Consider the following 18,021-nt stretch of genomic DNA (forward strand, 5'->3'; position numbering starts at 1 on the left):
CAAAGATAGATTGAACCTCTAGGATGTCCAAGTGCTGTGGTAGGTATGTACTTTGCTATTACTACAAGCAAAAATGAAAGTGATTTTTAAAGGAAGTGCAAAGTTGGCTGCTAGTATAGTCCAGGATTTTTTTGTGTGTTATTTTTAGGCTGCAAGTAAGTGAAACACAGTAGATTTCTCTGCTGACCTTTTATGTGAATTAGGTTTACTCTCAGGCTCTCCTGGTTTTGGCAACATTCTACATTTTTTGGAAGTCAGTAATAACTTAGTGCAAGGAATCAAATGCCAGATATAAAAAATGGCTCATCTTCAGAATTAGTATATACCTTGCCAATGTTCCCTGTACTGACACAGCTTGTTGAAAGTGTGCAAGTGTCAGCACTTACTGATCGTTCATGGAACCCAGGGCTGTAAAATCTCATTGGAGAGCTTCTACAGTGATTCAGTTTGAACAGAAAAGGATCTTGGGTATCCCTTTTTCAACCTCTCATTCTCTATTAAAATCTCCAATATCACGAAGTTCTGTAGAGGGGCTTCAAGTTGGCAGAGGTTTGGAATATTGTCTGGATGTATATGTAGGAGGTGCCACAAATTATTTAATTCTTTCAAGCCATATTTTGCATGTTTGAGTTCTTTCAGTATTAGGAGTTTTTGAAAATATTATAGATAAATAATTCATTTATGTCACTACAGATTAACTCAGAAGATTACAATCTGTAACATGAACTGTTCATAATTATTTAAAAGAAACAGTAAATGATAAATTGTTAAAACTTGACTGATCTGATTCTGAACCATGGTGGTAACTATCTGCCGTGGATGGCAAGATGTTCTCAAAGTCTCTCAAAATCAAGCTAAACTATCTGGCTAGTTAAAGTCAAAATATGCAGTACATGCATCTCAGTGGCTGTTTCAGTAAGTTGTTAAACGTGGGGAAAATAGTAAGTAAAGAACACACCAAAACCAGAAAACACTTGGTATGTGGGGAGTGAAGGGTCAATGATTATCATCACTGGAATCTGAATCCTAGTTCCTTGCTTGCTGGCTGCAGTTGTTGTGTTTAGGAGGATGTATGTTTTATCCTTTCTGGCAGGCAGCCCTACAAACTCTGTTCAAGATCTCAAAGTTAAGCTGTTTTATTTCTGGCTTGTGCATCATGAACAGTAACAAAAACATGACAGACCAAAATCTTGACCTTACTTCTCTCTGTGAAACACACGTTTCTGATGGCAGACTTTGCTTTTGCAGTAGAAGAGTTAATTTTTCTGTTGATGGTCCTTAACGAGGATACCATGTTCTAGTACAGTATTCTTATCTTTGTATAAGGCAATAAATAGGCATAGAGTCACAAACCAGTTACTAAAAAATGTGAACCATAACCCTTTAGAGTGCAGGAGCGTCCTGGGTTCAGCAGTAGCAGTCATTTTTCTCCTTCTTAGTAGCTGGTTCAGTGCTGTATTTCTGAGGCAGATCAGTTGTGCAAGAATGAATCGTAAACCTTTCAAAATAGTTTGGAACATTTTGTTTTCAAAATAGCATTGAACAATTAATGGTTGTCCTCTCTTTTGAGTTCACCACCAGCATGTCTGTTGAAATCATGATTATGCAGATTTTTGTAAGCCCTCTTTTGTCTGAAGCACAGTCTGTATGCTGTCAGGAGTACGGTCTCCCTGGCCCAGCTTTCCAGTGGAAAGGTACATTGTCTGCTAACCACCTCAGACTTGCTGAGGTTCCTACAAAGGTACCTGCGCATCAGAGAACAGAGGTCATTTATTATCTCCCAGGAATGGGGTTGCATATGCTTCTGACATTGACATACCTTCAAAAGGAAGGTCAGGTTTTAACTCTAAATCAACTCCAAAAATAATACTATATATTGTATAGAAGAAACTGAATAGGGGTTTATTACTTATTATTTTATCCACTATAAGAACTAGAAGACATCAAAAGAAGGCAGCAAATGTCAAATTAACCCCCCAAACGTCTCCAAATAATACGAGGTAGTTTTTCATACAGTGCATAGGCAAGCTGTGGTACTTCTTGCTACAGGATATTGTAGATGCTGAAAACTAACATTCATTTAATTGAAAAAAAAATCTATTAAAGGTTATTAAATTCAAGGAAGATACCTCTGCTTTGGCAAGTTCCTAACACATAAATTGTTGGAGAGTATTATTCTGGGAAATTGTCACTTTAAGTTTTCTCTGTATTTAAACTCCTCAGTATTGCTTTTGGCCCATGTTGGAGACAAGGCATTCAGCTGGATGGGCTGTAGCTGTTTGTATGCAGTCATTCTGAGAGCCATTATTCCTTTGGTTATATTGTCACTCTGTCCTGAAATATGACTAAGTTCCATTTTGGAAGCCATCAGTATCTAACTGCTGATACAAACATTACAAGTTTTCCCTCTCGATTATCACATGGTTAATGATCAGGTAACAAAGAAGCAAAGCATTGTTTATTAATTGGCAGAGCTTTTTTCCAGCATGTCACTTTCCTTCCGAGTCAAGCAACTTGTTTTGATGTAATATTTATGCATGACTAAAAGCAAAAGAAAAGAGAATAGGTACACATAGCTAACTTTGAGCAGAGCGTTTGAATATTAGTGCATTTTAATGAAAATTTATTAGAATAGTTTGCATCTAGGAAGATGGCATTTCATCTTGCTAAATCTAACTTTAATGGGGTGCTTTGGTGGTGTAAGTTGTTTGGTATTTTGAGTTTAAATGGAGATCTTGCCCCTTTGAGCAGTTTGTATTTTTATAAAAGTCGTCTCTTACATCACACTGCATTTTCTCTTTTTCCTGTGTCTCTTTATCCATTTTGCAGCACTTTCACACTTTTTAAATATTGGTTACATGAGGAAAAGGTCCTTCGTATTTTAGCAGTTGTCTGCAGAAGACTCTTATGCCCAGAAGTTTTTGTTGCTGCAGCCAGTAGTTTCTCTACACTGGCCTTAGGAAGTAGAAGAAAACACTGTCGTATGTTAGTAGCCATTAGCCTTTTCATGTACGTAATTCGAAGGGATTCATAACCCAGTCTGTTGTTTGAAGGGGAGAGAGAGCAGATTTTATACTGCCCATTGCAGGACATTCCTGCTTTCCAAGCTAACTGCCAGTAAGGAGTTACCTTATTGTTCCGGTATTGTGCTTTAGCACTATAATCACCAGTCATAATGTAGGAACTTCAGTACACGCTGTATTTACCACCACCTTATTTCTTTTTTAATTTTAAAGAAAGCAATTGATGATATGGGAGGGATGGTTAGGTTCCTAAATAAACATGTCTGTGCTTTTATCTTCAAAAAAATTATCTTCCTGAAATTATTGTTCATAATTAAATTGGCATCAAATATTCTGACATATTCCCACTTATCGTCAGTATCCTGTTTGCTGTGAAATAAACTTTGCTTCTGCTGTCATTAGACTTTTCAAAGAGTTTAGAAATTATATTCAGGTTTCAGATGCCTTCTTATTGTATAATTATCAACAGATTACTTCACCTAAGTTCTGACAGACATATTTTTTAAGTATGACTGACTGATGGACAGATTGGGAATTGCTGAATTAATGGGCACATTTCAAAGCTTTGGCAGGACTAAGCAGTAATTACATCTGCTGAACCACTTGATAAGTTTTTGGAAGTAGCCCAGTAAAGCCATCCCTGGATTTCTTGAGTTTTAGTATCTTACCCTGCACACTTCCATGGCTTTTGTGAAGGACATAATCCAGAAGTCACTAGAGCTGAATACACACAGCTAAACAAATCAATGCAGTAAAGCTTTAAATGCATTGCAAATATTCCATTTAGATTTTCAGGTAGGTGTCATGCTCTTGGAGCTGATTAAAAATCTCATTCCTAATTTAAAGTAAAAAAGTTTATTTGGGACCACAAAAATTGTCCACACTTGCATGGTCCCCATAAATAACATCACCTACTGCCAATATGAGGGGCAGAATTTGGTCGTAATCCTGATCAGGAGCGGTTTTATGTTTTTCTGACAGGAAAGTGAGTTTAGCAGGCATATAATCTGGGTGGCATCTTTGTATCCTTACTGTAGTGAGATTCTCCGTTTATCAAATACGACAGAAATTGTTTTCTACCTGTTGTTCTTCTCCTGGAACATTCATATGCTGATACCATGAATAGAGTTGATGGAACGTTGTAGGCTGAAGTATTTTCAGCAGAGGATATTCTGTGCAGGCGAAAACAAGTGACCATTTTTCCCAGTATTGAGGTGAGATAAGGATATTGGTAAAAGCAAATAGTCTGGGACACCTGAAAATACTGGGGCTGGGAGTGCTGGCAAATAGGCCTATGTTGTTTCAGGAGTGCTGGGGTTCTAGACAAGCAAAAAAAAATTTCAAAGGCCTTGTGTGTGCTGGACACTTACAAAAGAAGTTAGGGGTGATAAATACTTCGATACTCTCAGTGCTGAAATAGCAGTGCACTGAATTCTTTTTCCTTTGCAGCTGATGTTATGTTTAATATGCCCAACAGCTTGAAAAATAAGTTAAAAAATAATTTTAGACTAAAATTGGTATTGCTTTTCACAATTTGAGTTCAATTCCTCAGAAATGCATCACAACAAAAAAATAAAATGACAGCGATTGAAGCAGTGTGGTGGTTCAATTCAAAGGTACCTCTGACAGAGTGGTTTTCATTTAGCCAGACCAGACAGTTTTGAGGCTGATAAAATGAATTTGAAACCAAATGAAAAGAAACTGTCACCAAATTGGACTTTGATTACTTTCTGGAGATCTTTCAATACTTAAAAACAAGACACTAATTTAATCATCACAAACATACCTTCACCAAAACCAGTTGGTTTGATTTTCCTTTGAAAAACAGAAATGCAGAGAGAGGTTTATTGCTAGAAAACACAGAGCTTTAAGAGTTTTCTTATAAAATTACTAAAATGGGTGAGTAGTAGCAGTTTAAGAAAATGAAACTGATCTTACCTCTTGCATTTCCTTCAACTAAACAAAATGAAGCTTAAACAGAGAAGCTTTGCTTACAGACATGTACAGGACTGTCAATAACCTTGCAGAGGCTTTATGACTACAGTGGATTTCATCAGTGGCATACGCATGTATTGCTTAGTCTGATTTTACCTATTTGTCTGTGTTACCTACGATTTAACTCCCTGTGCATCTGAACTCATCCGAATTCACTGTTCATAGGGATGTGGGAAGAGAGACATACAGAATCTGGCTGCTGGGCTGTAAAATGACATTAAGGGAATGCTTACCTCTGACCACATTTTAATTTAGAAGTGAATGGGCTGGGGTTTGTTGCATTAGTTTTGCTTTTTCTTGGTTAAACAGAAGTGTAATTCATGCACTGATAACTGTAAGTGCTCTCAAATAACCCGTTAAGATGGGTAAATGCCAGACTTTAATAGTTAAATATACTCCTCTTTTTATCAAATCCATATAGACTCCATCTTTATCTGCACCCCACAAAACAGGCACTGTTTCATGTAGGTGACTGTGTATGGTGAGTCAGGCATGCCTTTTTTTCCACCCACATTGTGCATTTAGCTGCAAATCTGAGATCAGAAGTGTGCACCACACATCTGCTGTGTGGCCTGAACCAGGTAGTTGAAGCAGGCCAGGCTTTTTTTCAGCTGCTTCACCTGGGCAGCCAGTGCTTTCTGCAGCCCTTTAGGAAGCTGAACAGCTAATATCTCTGCCTTTTCTTCTCACTTCAGCATGGCTACGTTAAGGAAACCACAGTCAATGTGCTTGCTTCTGACAGTCATCAGGAGCTCTGGAAGATGGAGGTTCTTGTCTCTCTTGCCCTTTTTTAATGCTGAGTACAATCTGGTTTGGGACAAGATCGACTAGAATGCAAACAAGATAAGGAAAAATTACCTTTTTGTCCTTTAGTTTTATCTGTTGGAGAGAAGGTCATATGGGTAGTAGGTAATAGTGTTAAACATAAAGCTTTCTGTAAAGTGTATGAATGATGTATTGGCATTTTGACAAATCAACAGACTTCTGAGTGCTGTAATAGTATTCCTATGGCACTTATGAATCAAGTTACTAATATTTTAAAATGGGATATTATTTCTCATTTAAACAAAAAGTTACATTTCCCCTCATCTAAAGGAGGGAAGTCGAATTGCTGCCGTCTCATTCTCCTTAATGTTGTATGTTTGCTTTTTGTTGCATGTATTATTTTCCCCTTTCGTTTTCTATATACCTAAAATCAATCACGTGAAGTCCGTCTCTTTTTACAGTACCGTGGATCATTGTTCAGACTCCTTTACCCCTATATTAAAAAGAATGAGATCTTTCACTAGCTTAGTATGGGCAAAGGATTTGGTTTTTTTTTCCCTAATGCAAGTTTCTTCAAACCAAACCTTTTGAATATTATGAGAGAAGAAAATTCAGCTCCCGTACCTCTATTTCTCTGTGCTGTATGGTGTGACTCACATTGCAAAGTTTCATTTTAGTTTCAGCTGTAAGCTCATCATACCAAGGCCAGCATTTAGAGTCAAAACATGACATCTTTACCTGACACCTATTTGGACAAAAACTGACAATGAACAGAAATCTCCAGAAAAATTGTGGCTAGACCTAAATTTAAAGTATTAAGAAGGATTTATTTTTTATAGGTATATTTGCTTCTAACTGTTACGGTAACAAAGAGTTTGAGTATATACATTGATATGTATATATGTCAAATAAGTATTTGCTGATAAAAAATGCTGACAGCTGTGTTACTAAATAAGGAAATGTGTATGCTCAAAAATAAATACTTTCTTAAAAAGTTGTGTGACAGTAAAAGGACTGAGTATATTACCACAGGCTTGCATTTTACATATTTGGTTTATAATGTGTATCTAGTTCTGGCTTGCTATTAATTTATATGTAATTTTTTCTTATGGAAATTGATAATGCAGGCAAGGATGCAAGTTTTCTGTTTAAAGTATTACTTTTCAGCTGTGCAAAGCAGCTGTGGTTAGGATGAGTTGGCAGTGTTTGTGGTATAGAGCACAGTAGCAGGACCCATGAGATCTGACTGCTCTTCAGTTTCACCATTAGTCTACCAGGTAGCATGGAGGAAGTTGCTTCATAATTCTTCACCTTAACTTCCCACTTGGAAATAATCCAAGTGCCCTTATAAACCACTTCACAATTGAACAGTTCAAGGCAAGAAGAAGTTCTAATTATTATTTTCTTTTTAAGAGGCTTGATACTGCATAGGATATGCAGTCCAGATTAAACGGTGAAGCTGTTATCTTTGTGGTATACTGCAGACTACAGGATACATTTCATTTAACATGTTCCTTTATTATACATTATATGCTCAGCAGTATTTTTTTTACTTTCTCTAAGGAGAAGTGATAGGGAACGTAAGAATACAGGAATGGTCTGTAGAGATAAGTGTATTGCAATTTATTCTTGTGTTGCTGGCACTGAATACTGGAGCAGATTTACAAGTGAAATTTGCAGGAAGAAAGTTATTACTGTCCCCATCTGTAAGGAAAACTGGTCCACTGATTTGGACTATACAACATAATTTAAATTCAGTTTCCTATTCCATTGGAACTTTCCTGTGTTCCCTTAAGCAAGTCACTTCTTTTCACAGTGCAGTTCTCCAACTGTAAAATAGGAGTAACTGTGCTTTCCTACGGAATGTGCGTCAGTTGTAAATCTGGGCACAGAAAGCTGGTAGGGCACTCTGATACTGCAGTTTCAGAGCTATGGAAGTATGATGGGTAGGTGCACAAGGCTTTGGAAAGAGAAGAGGAACTTCCAGAAATAAGTAAATGAGCTGAGAGCTTAGACCATCTGTGCCTGGGGTTAGATACTAAAGAAAAACAACTGGGGTGAGGAAGACCTTTAGAATTTAGAGATTGGTGCCCAATTTTTGTGGCGCCTGCCCTGATACATGAAGTTACATGTATGAATTTTGTTTCTAAACAAAAAAAGTCATGCTAAAGTGCACGTCATATGTTAAATTTACTGAAGAAGCACATGGGGAAAACCAAAGCTCATTTGGTAAAACCAAACTCTAAGCATTTCCTCCTAAAATCTTTTCAAAATTACACATATAACTTGAAAAATACATTACCAAATAATACCACCTGTGCTTCACAAGAGTCAAAATGGACAACTTCTGTACTAAGGAGCAATCAAATGTTATTTGAATGAGCTGATATACAGTATATTAAATAACAAAGATGCTGACACAGCCTTAACTGTAGTAGTTCTTCTAATTACTGCACTATGCCATGTTATATTATATCACATGGCATAATTTAATGTATCTTTCTTTGTCAGTGTATTACTCATCATTTTACAAATTACAAATCTTTTATAAGAAGGTAATTCATACTTGGACATAGTGCTAAAATGATGGAGTGTTTTCCTTTTTTCTCAGTCATTGATCTTTCAAACTTTTGCATTTAGCAGTATTAATCACGTTTATTAGCTAAGTGTTGTCATAAAGAATGGAATTTTTCTGTTACTTTCATATTCAATTAAAATGTTTTTTGTTTGCTGCCTCTGCCTCTATCTGCTGCATCACAGTAATCTATTTACTTATTCTAATTGAAATTCCTGTTCATAAACTCACAACAAAGTCAATACTGCAGTTAGGCATTTTCATAACAATCTATAATCTAATTGAAAATGTGGGTGTATCTGGGAAGGGAGTGTACTGAAAATATTTTTTACCTGTAGCAGTGCTTAATCTTACTTTTTAGGTGGCTTGTTTTTTGGACCAGATGTATTTTAGAATTCACTAACATGGTCTACTTAACTGCTGTTTAAAAGGAACTTGTTATTCACGTGTATAAGTGTAATACTGAAGAAAACTATGATCTGTCAGATTGCTGCAGAAGTCCAAACAAATATTCTAGACCAAACATGAGTGCCTAGTTCACTGTGCTGTTTTTGTTGTAGACAATAATTACTATGCATAATAGATATCTGGACTCTTCAAATTTAAATTCCTGAATATTGATTATTTCCAAGCCTAACCTAGCGCCTGGCTTGTTTAACCTAGCAAAGTGAAGTGTTTCACTTAGGACATCCCCAGGATCAAACCCAGCAGCGGAGGGAAAGCTCTTCGAGTTCAAAGATAACGTAGCAGCAGGGCAAATTGTTGTGACCTGTTCTGGGATGAATTTAAGCTAGAATGCTTGTGAGCATGGAGGAATTGAATAGCTGAGCAACCCTCCAGTAAGATTAACAGCAGTGAGAGACCTGACAGGCCCGAGGGTGGACACAGATTAGTGTCTGGCAGGGACTGAGTGGCCTGATTCCCTGTGATAGCATGAAATGGTTTTCAGTGTCTGAGATGTTCTCTTTCTGCCTTATTTACTTAATTGTGACTGATGTTTACTTGGATGATTTTATCCTTAAACATATAGGTTTTCCTGCTTCCAGAAACTACTGTTATGAAGGTAGGTGATACTGAAAGTTTCTAATAATATTTTTTGCCTGGTGTGTATTTATTACTACATTAAAAAGTCTTCAGGTGTCCTTTCAGGTGCTGTGTTTGTCCTTGGTGCTTAGCCATGCAAAGAGTATTAGCTTGCTGCTAACCAAGCAAAATGTCCTTTAAAGAAAAGTAGATGCCATTTATGGTTTCTTTGTTTGTACTTTGTTTTGCAGGTGGAAGTGAATCCTCCTGGGATAAAGACAAACTTCAGTCTCCCATTACAACAGGATCACAGCACAGCATTGGTCATCCCACACTGTCAGGGCAGTCGAGCCTTGGAAGTGCACACCCACTCAGCCCTCTCCAACAGAATCACCTGCTTACCAACAGTATGTACTGTGCTCTTAGAGAGGGGAAAAGAAGTACAAGGAGCTCTGCTTGGAGGCTGGGCTTGCATTACTTCCCAGCATCCTGGAGGTGGGAAAAAGGATGGGAGGTACATGAGCTGACAGAGGGTCAGTCCTCTCATTGTCTGCTGCACTTGTGCATGATGTCCTAGCCACCCACTGGGATACAGCCACCCACTGCTGGGCTGGGGATTGTCAGTCCTTAATTGACATTTCCATGTCCTGGGCTGAAGGGAAAATAGCCATAAAGCTGCTTAAAATTTTAGCTATGTGAAAAAATTCTCTTCCAAGTGAAAATGCTGACCACCAAATAAAGATATGAGGGTCACGAATATATGCAAAATGTCTAGTTAAATGCGAGCAGAAGCAGTCCCTCTGCCTTGTTTTGCCTTCTACCTGCCAGATGTGGGCAAGGTTATCCATTGAACCCAGCTATCCAAAGCAAGTAGAACAAAATATCACAGATGAAGTTTGGATTTGGAATTTAAAGCTCCCTTTCAAACCTTTCTCTCTTCCATACCATAGGAAGGGAGCGGGTGCAAAGCCAGCAGTTCCCCTTTGCACCCAAAGAGGGAAGGAAGGGAAAATTATTCCAAGAAAGATGTCAAGGATTAATATTTTAAAAATTAGTGAGAAGTTAATTCTAACAGATTATGATGGATGAAAAATGAAAGTCTCACTGTTTCTGAATTCTTTTTGTTTAAGCTCTTCATCCTCAAGAGTTTTGAAAGTTGATTTTTTGGTATTTTAATGAATGAATGACACAATTCTAGGAGCAGATAGTTCTTTGTTGCCTGTGTAGGGCTCCAGACTTGAACAAAGCAAAGCCATTGAAATGGCTCCTACACTATGGATCTGCTTTGTTCATGGAAGGTATGGACCTGGGCATTTTGGGTTAGTGTCAGTAGTTAGGAATCACTAGATCATAGAACCCAAGATCACCATGGTTTATTCTTTCATTTTAGATTCTTGTATAATTCTGTGCATACAGGTATATTGTGTTCTTTGCAGTTTAAAGAAAACTTCAAAGTTATTTTCCAGTAGATTTTGTAGTAAGCAAATGTCTATAGGCCATTAAAGGGTTTATTGAATGTCAGACATTATGTCCAATGATTTGCAAGTGTAGGATATATTTTCTTCATAGTCCTCTGAAATGTTTGACGGATTGTGTCTTAAAACTGGTGATGTGCTGTTAAATTCTGTTTGTAGTTTGCATTTAGTTTGCATGTCAATTGGACTTTAAGTAGACATACAACTCAATGTGGCCAGATGGTGTCTGGGAGTTTTGGAACTCTATAGAGTATGAGGAAAGATTATTGGGCTGTTAAGGGAGACATTCAGGGGAACAAAGGCTTATGGATGTAAGCGCTGAAGGGGATTTTCAGTATGGTTTAAAGTGAAGGGAGATGTATGTGGGTGTTGCTTATTACTTATCATAATTAATACTGGCATGGATCATCATATAAAGTATATAGTGAATCATAAGACATCACAGTTGTTGATCATGATATACTCAAGCTAAACAGAAATAATGTGGGAGCTAAGAATAAATATGTTTTTGCCTTTCGTGGTGGGCACAGTGGTGTTTTTATATCACTATAGTCAAATCATATTGGAATAACATAAGCTATATCAGTCAGTGATATTTTTTGTTGTGGGTTCTGTCATACCCCCAAATGGTGACTGGTCTTCTCATTTAGAGCCAAAAGTTAAAAAACTTTTAGAAATAATTAACATCAATAGCAAATGGTTAGGACTAGTTATATGATTATGTTATTCACTACTTGTACCTGAGATTTTTAATGAGAATTTATCATCTACATTTCATTTAGGAAAATAATATGACATTTTTTCTGGGTGAATGAGCCCTCTTTTTTTCTGAAAAAATAATTTTGGATACCTAAAGGTAGCTTCAAGTGGTCTCTTTAATGAATTCTTAAATGCAAAATAACCCTAAAACAATTTTTTAAGTGAATTGATGTCTTTGTCTTGCTTTCCATTGTAGTAATTACTAAATACAGCAAGTAATATGCATGCTGAAGTAGATATTAATGAAATATGAGAATCCAGTTCTTGGTAGCAGTAACATCACCTTTTTGGCAAAGTCAAGATCTGCAAGTTGGTCCAAATGAATTTCGTACTTTCTTAAATTGTTTTATATCCATAGCAGAAATTGATTTAAAATGACTTTTTGGAAATTAAATAAACCTCTGGACACAATTTTAAACTCTCATTGCATGTTCCAGTTCACAGACCTTCTGTATAGGAGTTCAGTACTGTCTGTAGTCCAACCCTCAGCTTCCTGTGTTCAAGAAATAGTCCTAATATAAAAATCTAGTCTCAGTTTGCTGTGTATGTGAATTAAGAATAGTAAGAGAACTTGGTAGGAATATATTGTCAGGTAAAATTATTAATAAATATTAGTTGGATGTACTGAAAGAATATGCAAATATCTGCATGTTTTGTGGGTTGTTTTTTTTTTTGCTCTTAATAGAGATTACTGAACTTACACACTGTTGTATGTTCATTTTGCTATTATTGCGTTACTTTACAGCTGTATATTTCTTTCCATAATGCAAATCATACAGCCTTTTCTGGCATGCAAAGACAATTAATCCCTGTGTAACATCAAAATTATTAACACAGTAATACTGAGTTTGACTGATCAATGTTCTAGTAGAATACAGAGCCTTAAGAACGAAGGTGTTGGATTATAAAAGGAAGGACCGACACTCATAACCTGTCCATGCTGTCTTCTAGGGATAGACCTGCCGTTCATGATGATGCCCCACCCTCTGCTTCCCGTCAGCCTACCTCCTGCTTCAGTTGCAATGGCAATGAATCAGATGAACCACCTCAATACAATAGCTAACATGGCTGCAGCAGCCCAAATGCACAGTCCTCTTTCCAGGGCGGGGGCCTCTGTTATAAAGGTAAGAGTAATATACGAGACTTAAAAGCTTTTCATGGCTAACAAAAATATTTACAGTGACTTTCTTAAGGAAGATAACTAAGAGCTTATACTGCCTAGAGGACACCTGGTCTGCTGTTCCTGATAGTGCTTCAGTCTGAGGAAATGCCCATGAGTACAGTCAGAAAGTTAAGATGATGTGCTCTATCTACAAATCTGTAATGTAATTAAAAACAGAAACTAACTCTCACTCATTCACTAGGGGAATTAACAGTGCTGCATCTGTGAAAGCTCAAAAGCTATTCTAAAATGTTGTTTAAAATCAAACTTAATGTTACACTTCAAAGAAAATGCTATAGAATGTAACAGAAACTCTAATGCGGTGTAATTCCAGAACAGGTTAGTAGCGGAGAAAATAATCAGAAATACCTTAGTGAGTACAGTCTCTGCTCGCCACACTAAATATCCTTCTGGCTGGATAAAAATTGTTTCCTACTTCGGAAAGACTTCTGGTAGTCTCTTCAAAGCAGGTTGCTCAGAAAATTTTAAGCCTGTGTTGATTGCTGCAGAACTGCCACACGCTAAAAATATGTTAAGACAAGAAAATTTCAAAGTAGAAGGATACAGGATCAGTGCATGTGAAGGATTGGTGCTATGGCGTTCTCTAAAACACAGTGTGTCCTCCTCTTACTGAGCAAAAATGAAAGGCTTTGTGAGTCTTTTATGTGTATTTTCAGGCAAGTGTATGTTTCTTGTTGAGAAAATTTTGTCACTTTTGGAAGGTAGTGACTATAATCCATTTGTCTTTGTTTTTAAATATGCAAGTATGTAGAGCTGCCTGTTCTGGGAGGTACAGGTCTTTTAGCTTTCATATTTATGCTTATTTACACTCATGTATCCCTGTCACTCTGGAATCCTAAAATTCTGAGTTACTTTATTATAGTAATTCTCACTGATTTGCTGAATTAATCTCTTATGTCTTTATTGTAAAAATCTTAATTATCAAATATCTTTATTTAATCATTGAGAAAGCTTCTGTTGCTAATATTATGTGAACTTTTGTTACTACATCAAGTAGGGAAAGTAGTAGTACACAACCACATTTCTTTTTCACGCGTGTATTTACTGATATCAACATCCCTTCAAAGAAGAAAGCAAATCTTTTCTGTCATGTTACAGTAGCATAAAGTATTATGTGTCTCTGTTGCTGAGGTTCTGGAGATCTTTGATTTTCTTCTGATCTTATTCCTTGGCCCAAGCATCTCCAAAATTGTCTTAGGTTGTTTCTCTTAGTCTTGAAGACTAACATATTGGGTTTTGGATTCTGGGAGGCTTCTAAAATTCAGGGGGGGCTGTCTCCAGTTAGGGACTATTTAGGATTAAGATCTATAAAAAATCCTTATCATCAATATGTCCACACAGTTATTGGCTGGGCAGAGGAAAAGTGATACCTCTGATGTCCAACTGTGCATTAGTTAGTGCAAGTCACTGGATTGTTAGAAATTAATTGAGGTTCCATTTGTTTCACTCAGTAGCCTTTTCTTTAACTGTTCGGAGACCTCTTGAGAAAATCATAACTTAAATACAACAGTGGAATATGCTTTGATTATATTTGAAATGCTGTCAGTATGTCAAAATTAAGAGTAAATATGTATTTGTAAGCAGTGCCAGTTCTTTCTAACATAAGCTACAGTTTTTGCAGTTAGGTTTAGCAGGCCCTTGCTGATCCTAGTTACTCATTTACAGCTATTTTTACCCCAGCACCTGCACTGGAGGATACACAGTATCTCCGCAGCAGCAGTATGTCTCACTAGCACTCTAATGGGAATTATATCCTCTACATGATGTAAAGGAAAATACACCAGTAGCTAATGTGACAGAGGGAAAATGTGCCTCCATTGCTGTGTTACTCTTACCTGTCAAGTGATGCTGCATCTTCCTCTTGTTTGTTGTGAGTGCTGAAACAGTAAATGAATTTTATTACAGAGTGTGAGGCTCTTTTTGTCCTTTCCTACCCTTATGTACAATCATCTAGTTCTGAATGATGACCAATTAAGGCAAAATCCTTGTACAAAACAGGTAAAAGAAAATCATTGCCACTGTTGTTATGTCAGCAGTGTTACTTTTATTAGATAACATTATTTAAGTGTATTTAATAAGTACAAAAATGACTAGTTTTAGATAGACTGCAACCTCATGTCATTACTTAAAATGGAAGAAATGAATTGAATATATTGAGTGTGTATCTGTTTCCATACTCTGATGACTAAAACACCACTTGGCCTGTTTCCTAAAGGTGTGAGAATCAGCTGCTTTATACAGGTTTTGAATGAAGTCATTATGCTTTTTATATCACATTTGCCATTTAGAAATAAGCTGTTCTACCAAGATATGCATGATCAGCAAAGTTAACATTTAGTGCTCCAGAAAGAAATGTCATAACTATGAAACTTGATTTCTTCCTGACAGGCACACTGTAAATTAAGCAGGCACAATGGCCAGGCTCACTAAACCTTTTTGGCCATCTATAACATGATCTGATGTGATTATAGCAGCACCCACTAGCACTACTACAGCTACAGTTCTGACAGTGCCCCTGTAATAAATCCCATCTTTCAGGGATTTTACTGGGCATCTGAAAGATCCTGTTTGAAACTTGTCTCAAATGATTCTGGAGAACCTGTATAATGGAGGGTCTCATGTGGCAAACACAAAATTTGACAGTACCACTGACTTCACCACTGTCTCTGTTCTTCCTGTTGTGTCTACTGTCCTGTTAGTTCTGTTTTTTTCCAGAACTATTCTTCAGCTGGATGAAGTCTGGCATCCAGTCACTATGTAAAAGGCCTAGGTGTAAAACGCTTTGCCAGCCTGGTCTTGAGGGCCTCTCTGGGGCAGAACTTAGCTGAAGTACACCTGAATCATGGTTCAGGATAGAAACAGTAGTGAATAAACATAGTCGTTTACTCTCATCCCATAATTTTGTTCCCGTAACTCTACTTGGTGACAGTATTCTTAGGTCTTTAGAAGCAATATTTGGATGGGCTCTTTACAGAAAAGAGAAAGGATTTCACTGAAGGTTATGGAACAACTCAACTCCAGAGAGCAGTAACTGTGTAACATTAAGATTTTTATTTTACAGTGGACCTATAATGAAGACGATCGATTATGTAACAAATCACATGACTGTTACGCATTCACAGCATATTATGCAGTTTATCATAAAGGTGCTGTTAACATGTATGCTGAGAACACCAATTTAACAGGATGCTGAAAGCACACCTAAATCATAACAGATCATTTAAATGAAATTGGGTCCAAAGGAGCTGAGACCTCACAGCATGTAATGTGGATGGCATGTATATGAAGATGTCTCACAGCAAAAATGGGACTACCTCTTCTGTTCACTGACAGACCTCAGAATAAGACCATGCCCATATAGAGGGGGCATGTCTGTCCATAGAGGCTTTGAGCAGTGTCCATAGAGGCTTTGAGCAGTGGATCGTCAGGCTATGTACAGGAAGGGTAGCAGGAGTATTAAGGTAGTGTCATCAGTTCCAAAGTCTTTATTTATGCTGGTTAAGCCAGAAGAGGCTTATATGATTAAAAAACATACTAGCTTGCACTGCATAATTTCAGCCAAAAGGCAGGGAGAGAGGGCAGGGGGAGGTTTGGGGACAAACGTATAAGGAGAACTGGAGTTTCTGGAGCTATGACTATGTGAAACTGTAAGTACTGAAAGGCCACTTTCCCAGATGTCCTTTGAAAGAGGTTAGTGGGAGATACTGTGAAATTGTAGGAACCAAATCCAAACCAGGGGCTTTGAGCGGCTCCCTTTTGTGTTAGATATCAAACAACTACTGAGATAATGAGGCAAACTTTTATCCCAGAGTTCCGAGAGCCTCTTTTTCACTTTTATCCCAATTTTTCCTTGCTGCTTGTTCAATTCACCCGACATGTTTTGCACTTTCTTTGCTTCTTTTGCTCATGTCTCACCCTTCCTCCTCCATCTCTCCTCTTTTTCATTCCCTCTCCCTTTCCTTCTGGCTCTCCATCAGCCTCTTCTGAGCCACTAAGAGATGTGCTTCTGAGTAGGAGTTTTCTGCAAATTGGTTTCATGCTGTCCATTTTTCTTCTGTCATCATTCCCTCATGCTTGCTGTATTCCTACTTTTCACTTACTCTTTCTGCTCTTGTGCCATTTGTCCCTAATTGTGAGCTGGATATTTGTTGAATACAGCTGGAAAACCAAGAGGAAAAAAGTTAAAATCTAAAAACCCCACCACCCTTGCTCCAAAAAAAAAAAAACCCAAAAGGACATTTTAGGTGAAACACAGTGTTTTGTTTTGAAAGGGAAACTGGAATCTTGTACTTCACAGCAACCCTACACAATTCACAATTTCCGGCTGAATATTTTTGTCTGCTGATAAACAGAGGAAAGTGTTGTTTGTACAGTGTGATCTAGACATGCAGTAGAGATTTTGGAGTCTCCTTTTCTTTGTGTTCTGTTCTCCTGATTTTGCGGGATTGTTAAAGCATTTGTAAAAGATGTATATGACATGATTTTAAATTCCCTGAAGAGAATACAGATGGGCTGTGTAATTATTGCTGAGAGGTGCTATTTTCTGTGTGCTGTACAACTCACATTCATAATATTTACTTGACAGCCAGAAAAATGTGGCCATCTCCAAATACTCTGAAACAATTCTTCTTGGTATAAAGACATTTCTCGTTACAGAATGTATAACATATTTAATTTCATATCTCTCTCTGCATTCAATTCATTCTGAATTGCTTTTGGAATATTACAACATTTATAAAATAAAACTTTTGTAAAATTTAAGATCTTTTTCTCATTATTAGATTTATTCTGTCTTGTTTCATAGCATGTGTTCATTGCTGGCAGGTTATTCCTGAAATGGGCATTAGAATATGCTGGGGGAGTGACATGTGAAACAGTGATTTGAGTTGGTGTTACCTTGCAGGTGAGTAGGAAGGACTGGCAAGAGTTCCTGCCCCTCGTCTGGCTGGAGCTGTAATGCAACTCCAGTTGTGTAGTCACTGGGGTAGCTCGTGCATAAAGAGGCTGAATTTTGCCTTGTGCCTTATGCCTCTATTTGTATGAGAAGATGAGTAGTATCTATAAATGTCAGCTGTTTGAAAGACAGTGTTACGTCAGTGTGGGCAGAAAACACATATAGCACATAGCCTCCTTTGCTGAATTTGTTCCAGGCCACAGACATGGTCCAGCAGTCTTCTGGTCAGATGCTGTGCTTACTTTATGCACAGGCAGTTGGTATAGTTC

The 18,021-nt window shown here is 37.4% G+C and overlaps 1 protein-coding gene across 4 annotated transcripts in view; it reads left to right on the plus strand.

Moving 5' to 3' along the window:
* DACH2 (dachshund family transcription factor 2) overlaps positions 1 to 18,021 on the plus strand; it is a 290,535-nt gene that overhangs the window by 210,800 nt on the left and 61,714 nt on the right. For all 4 annotated transcript variants that reach the window (XM_061446147.1, XM_061446149.1, XM_061446148.1 and 1 more), the window contains exons 4-5: positions 9,633 to 9,788; positions 12,567 to 12,739. In XM_061446147.1, coding sequence (XP_061302131.1) covers positions 9,633 to 9,788; positions 12,567 to 12,739 — 329 coding nt within the window. The remainder of the gene's footprint in view (positions 1 to 9,632; positions 9,789 to 12,566; positions 12,740 to 18,021) is intronic.

Source organism: Pezoporus flaviventris, unplaced genomic scaffold (assembly GCF_033815535.1).
Source record: "Pezoporus flaviventris isolate CSIRO_AGI_PZ_B2104156 unplaced genomic scaffold, CSIRO_AGI_Pfla_v1 ptg000005l, whole genome shotgun sequence".
Classification (NCBI taxonomy): Eukaryota; Metazoa; Chordata; class Aves; order Psittaciformes; family Psittacidae; genus Pezoporus; species Pezoporus flaviventris.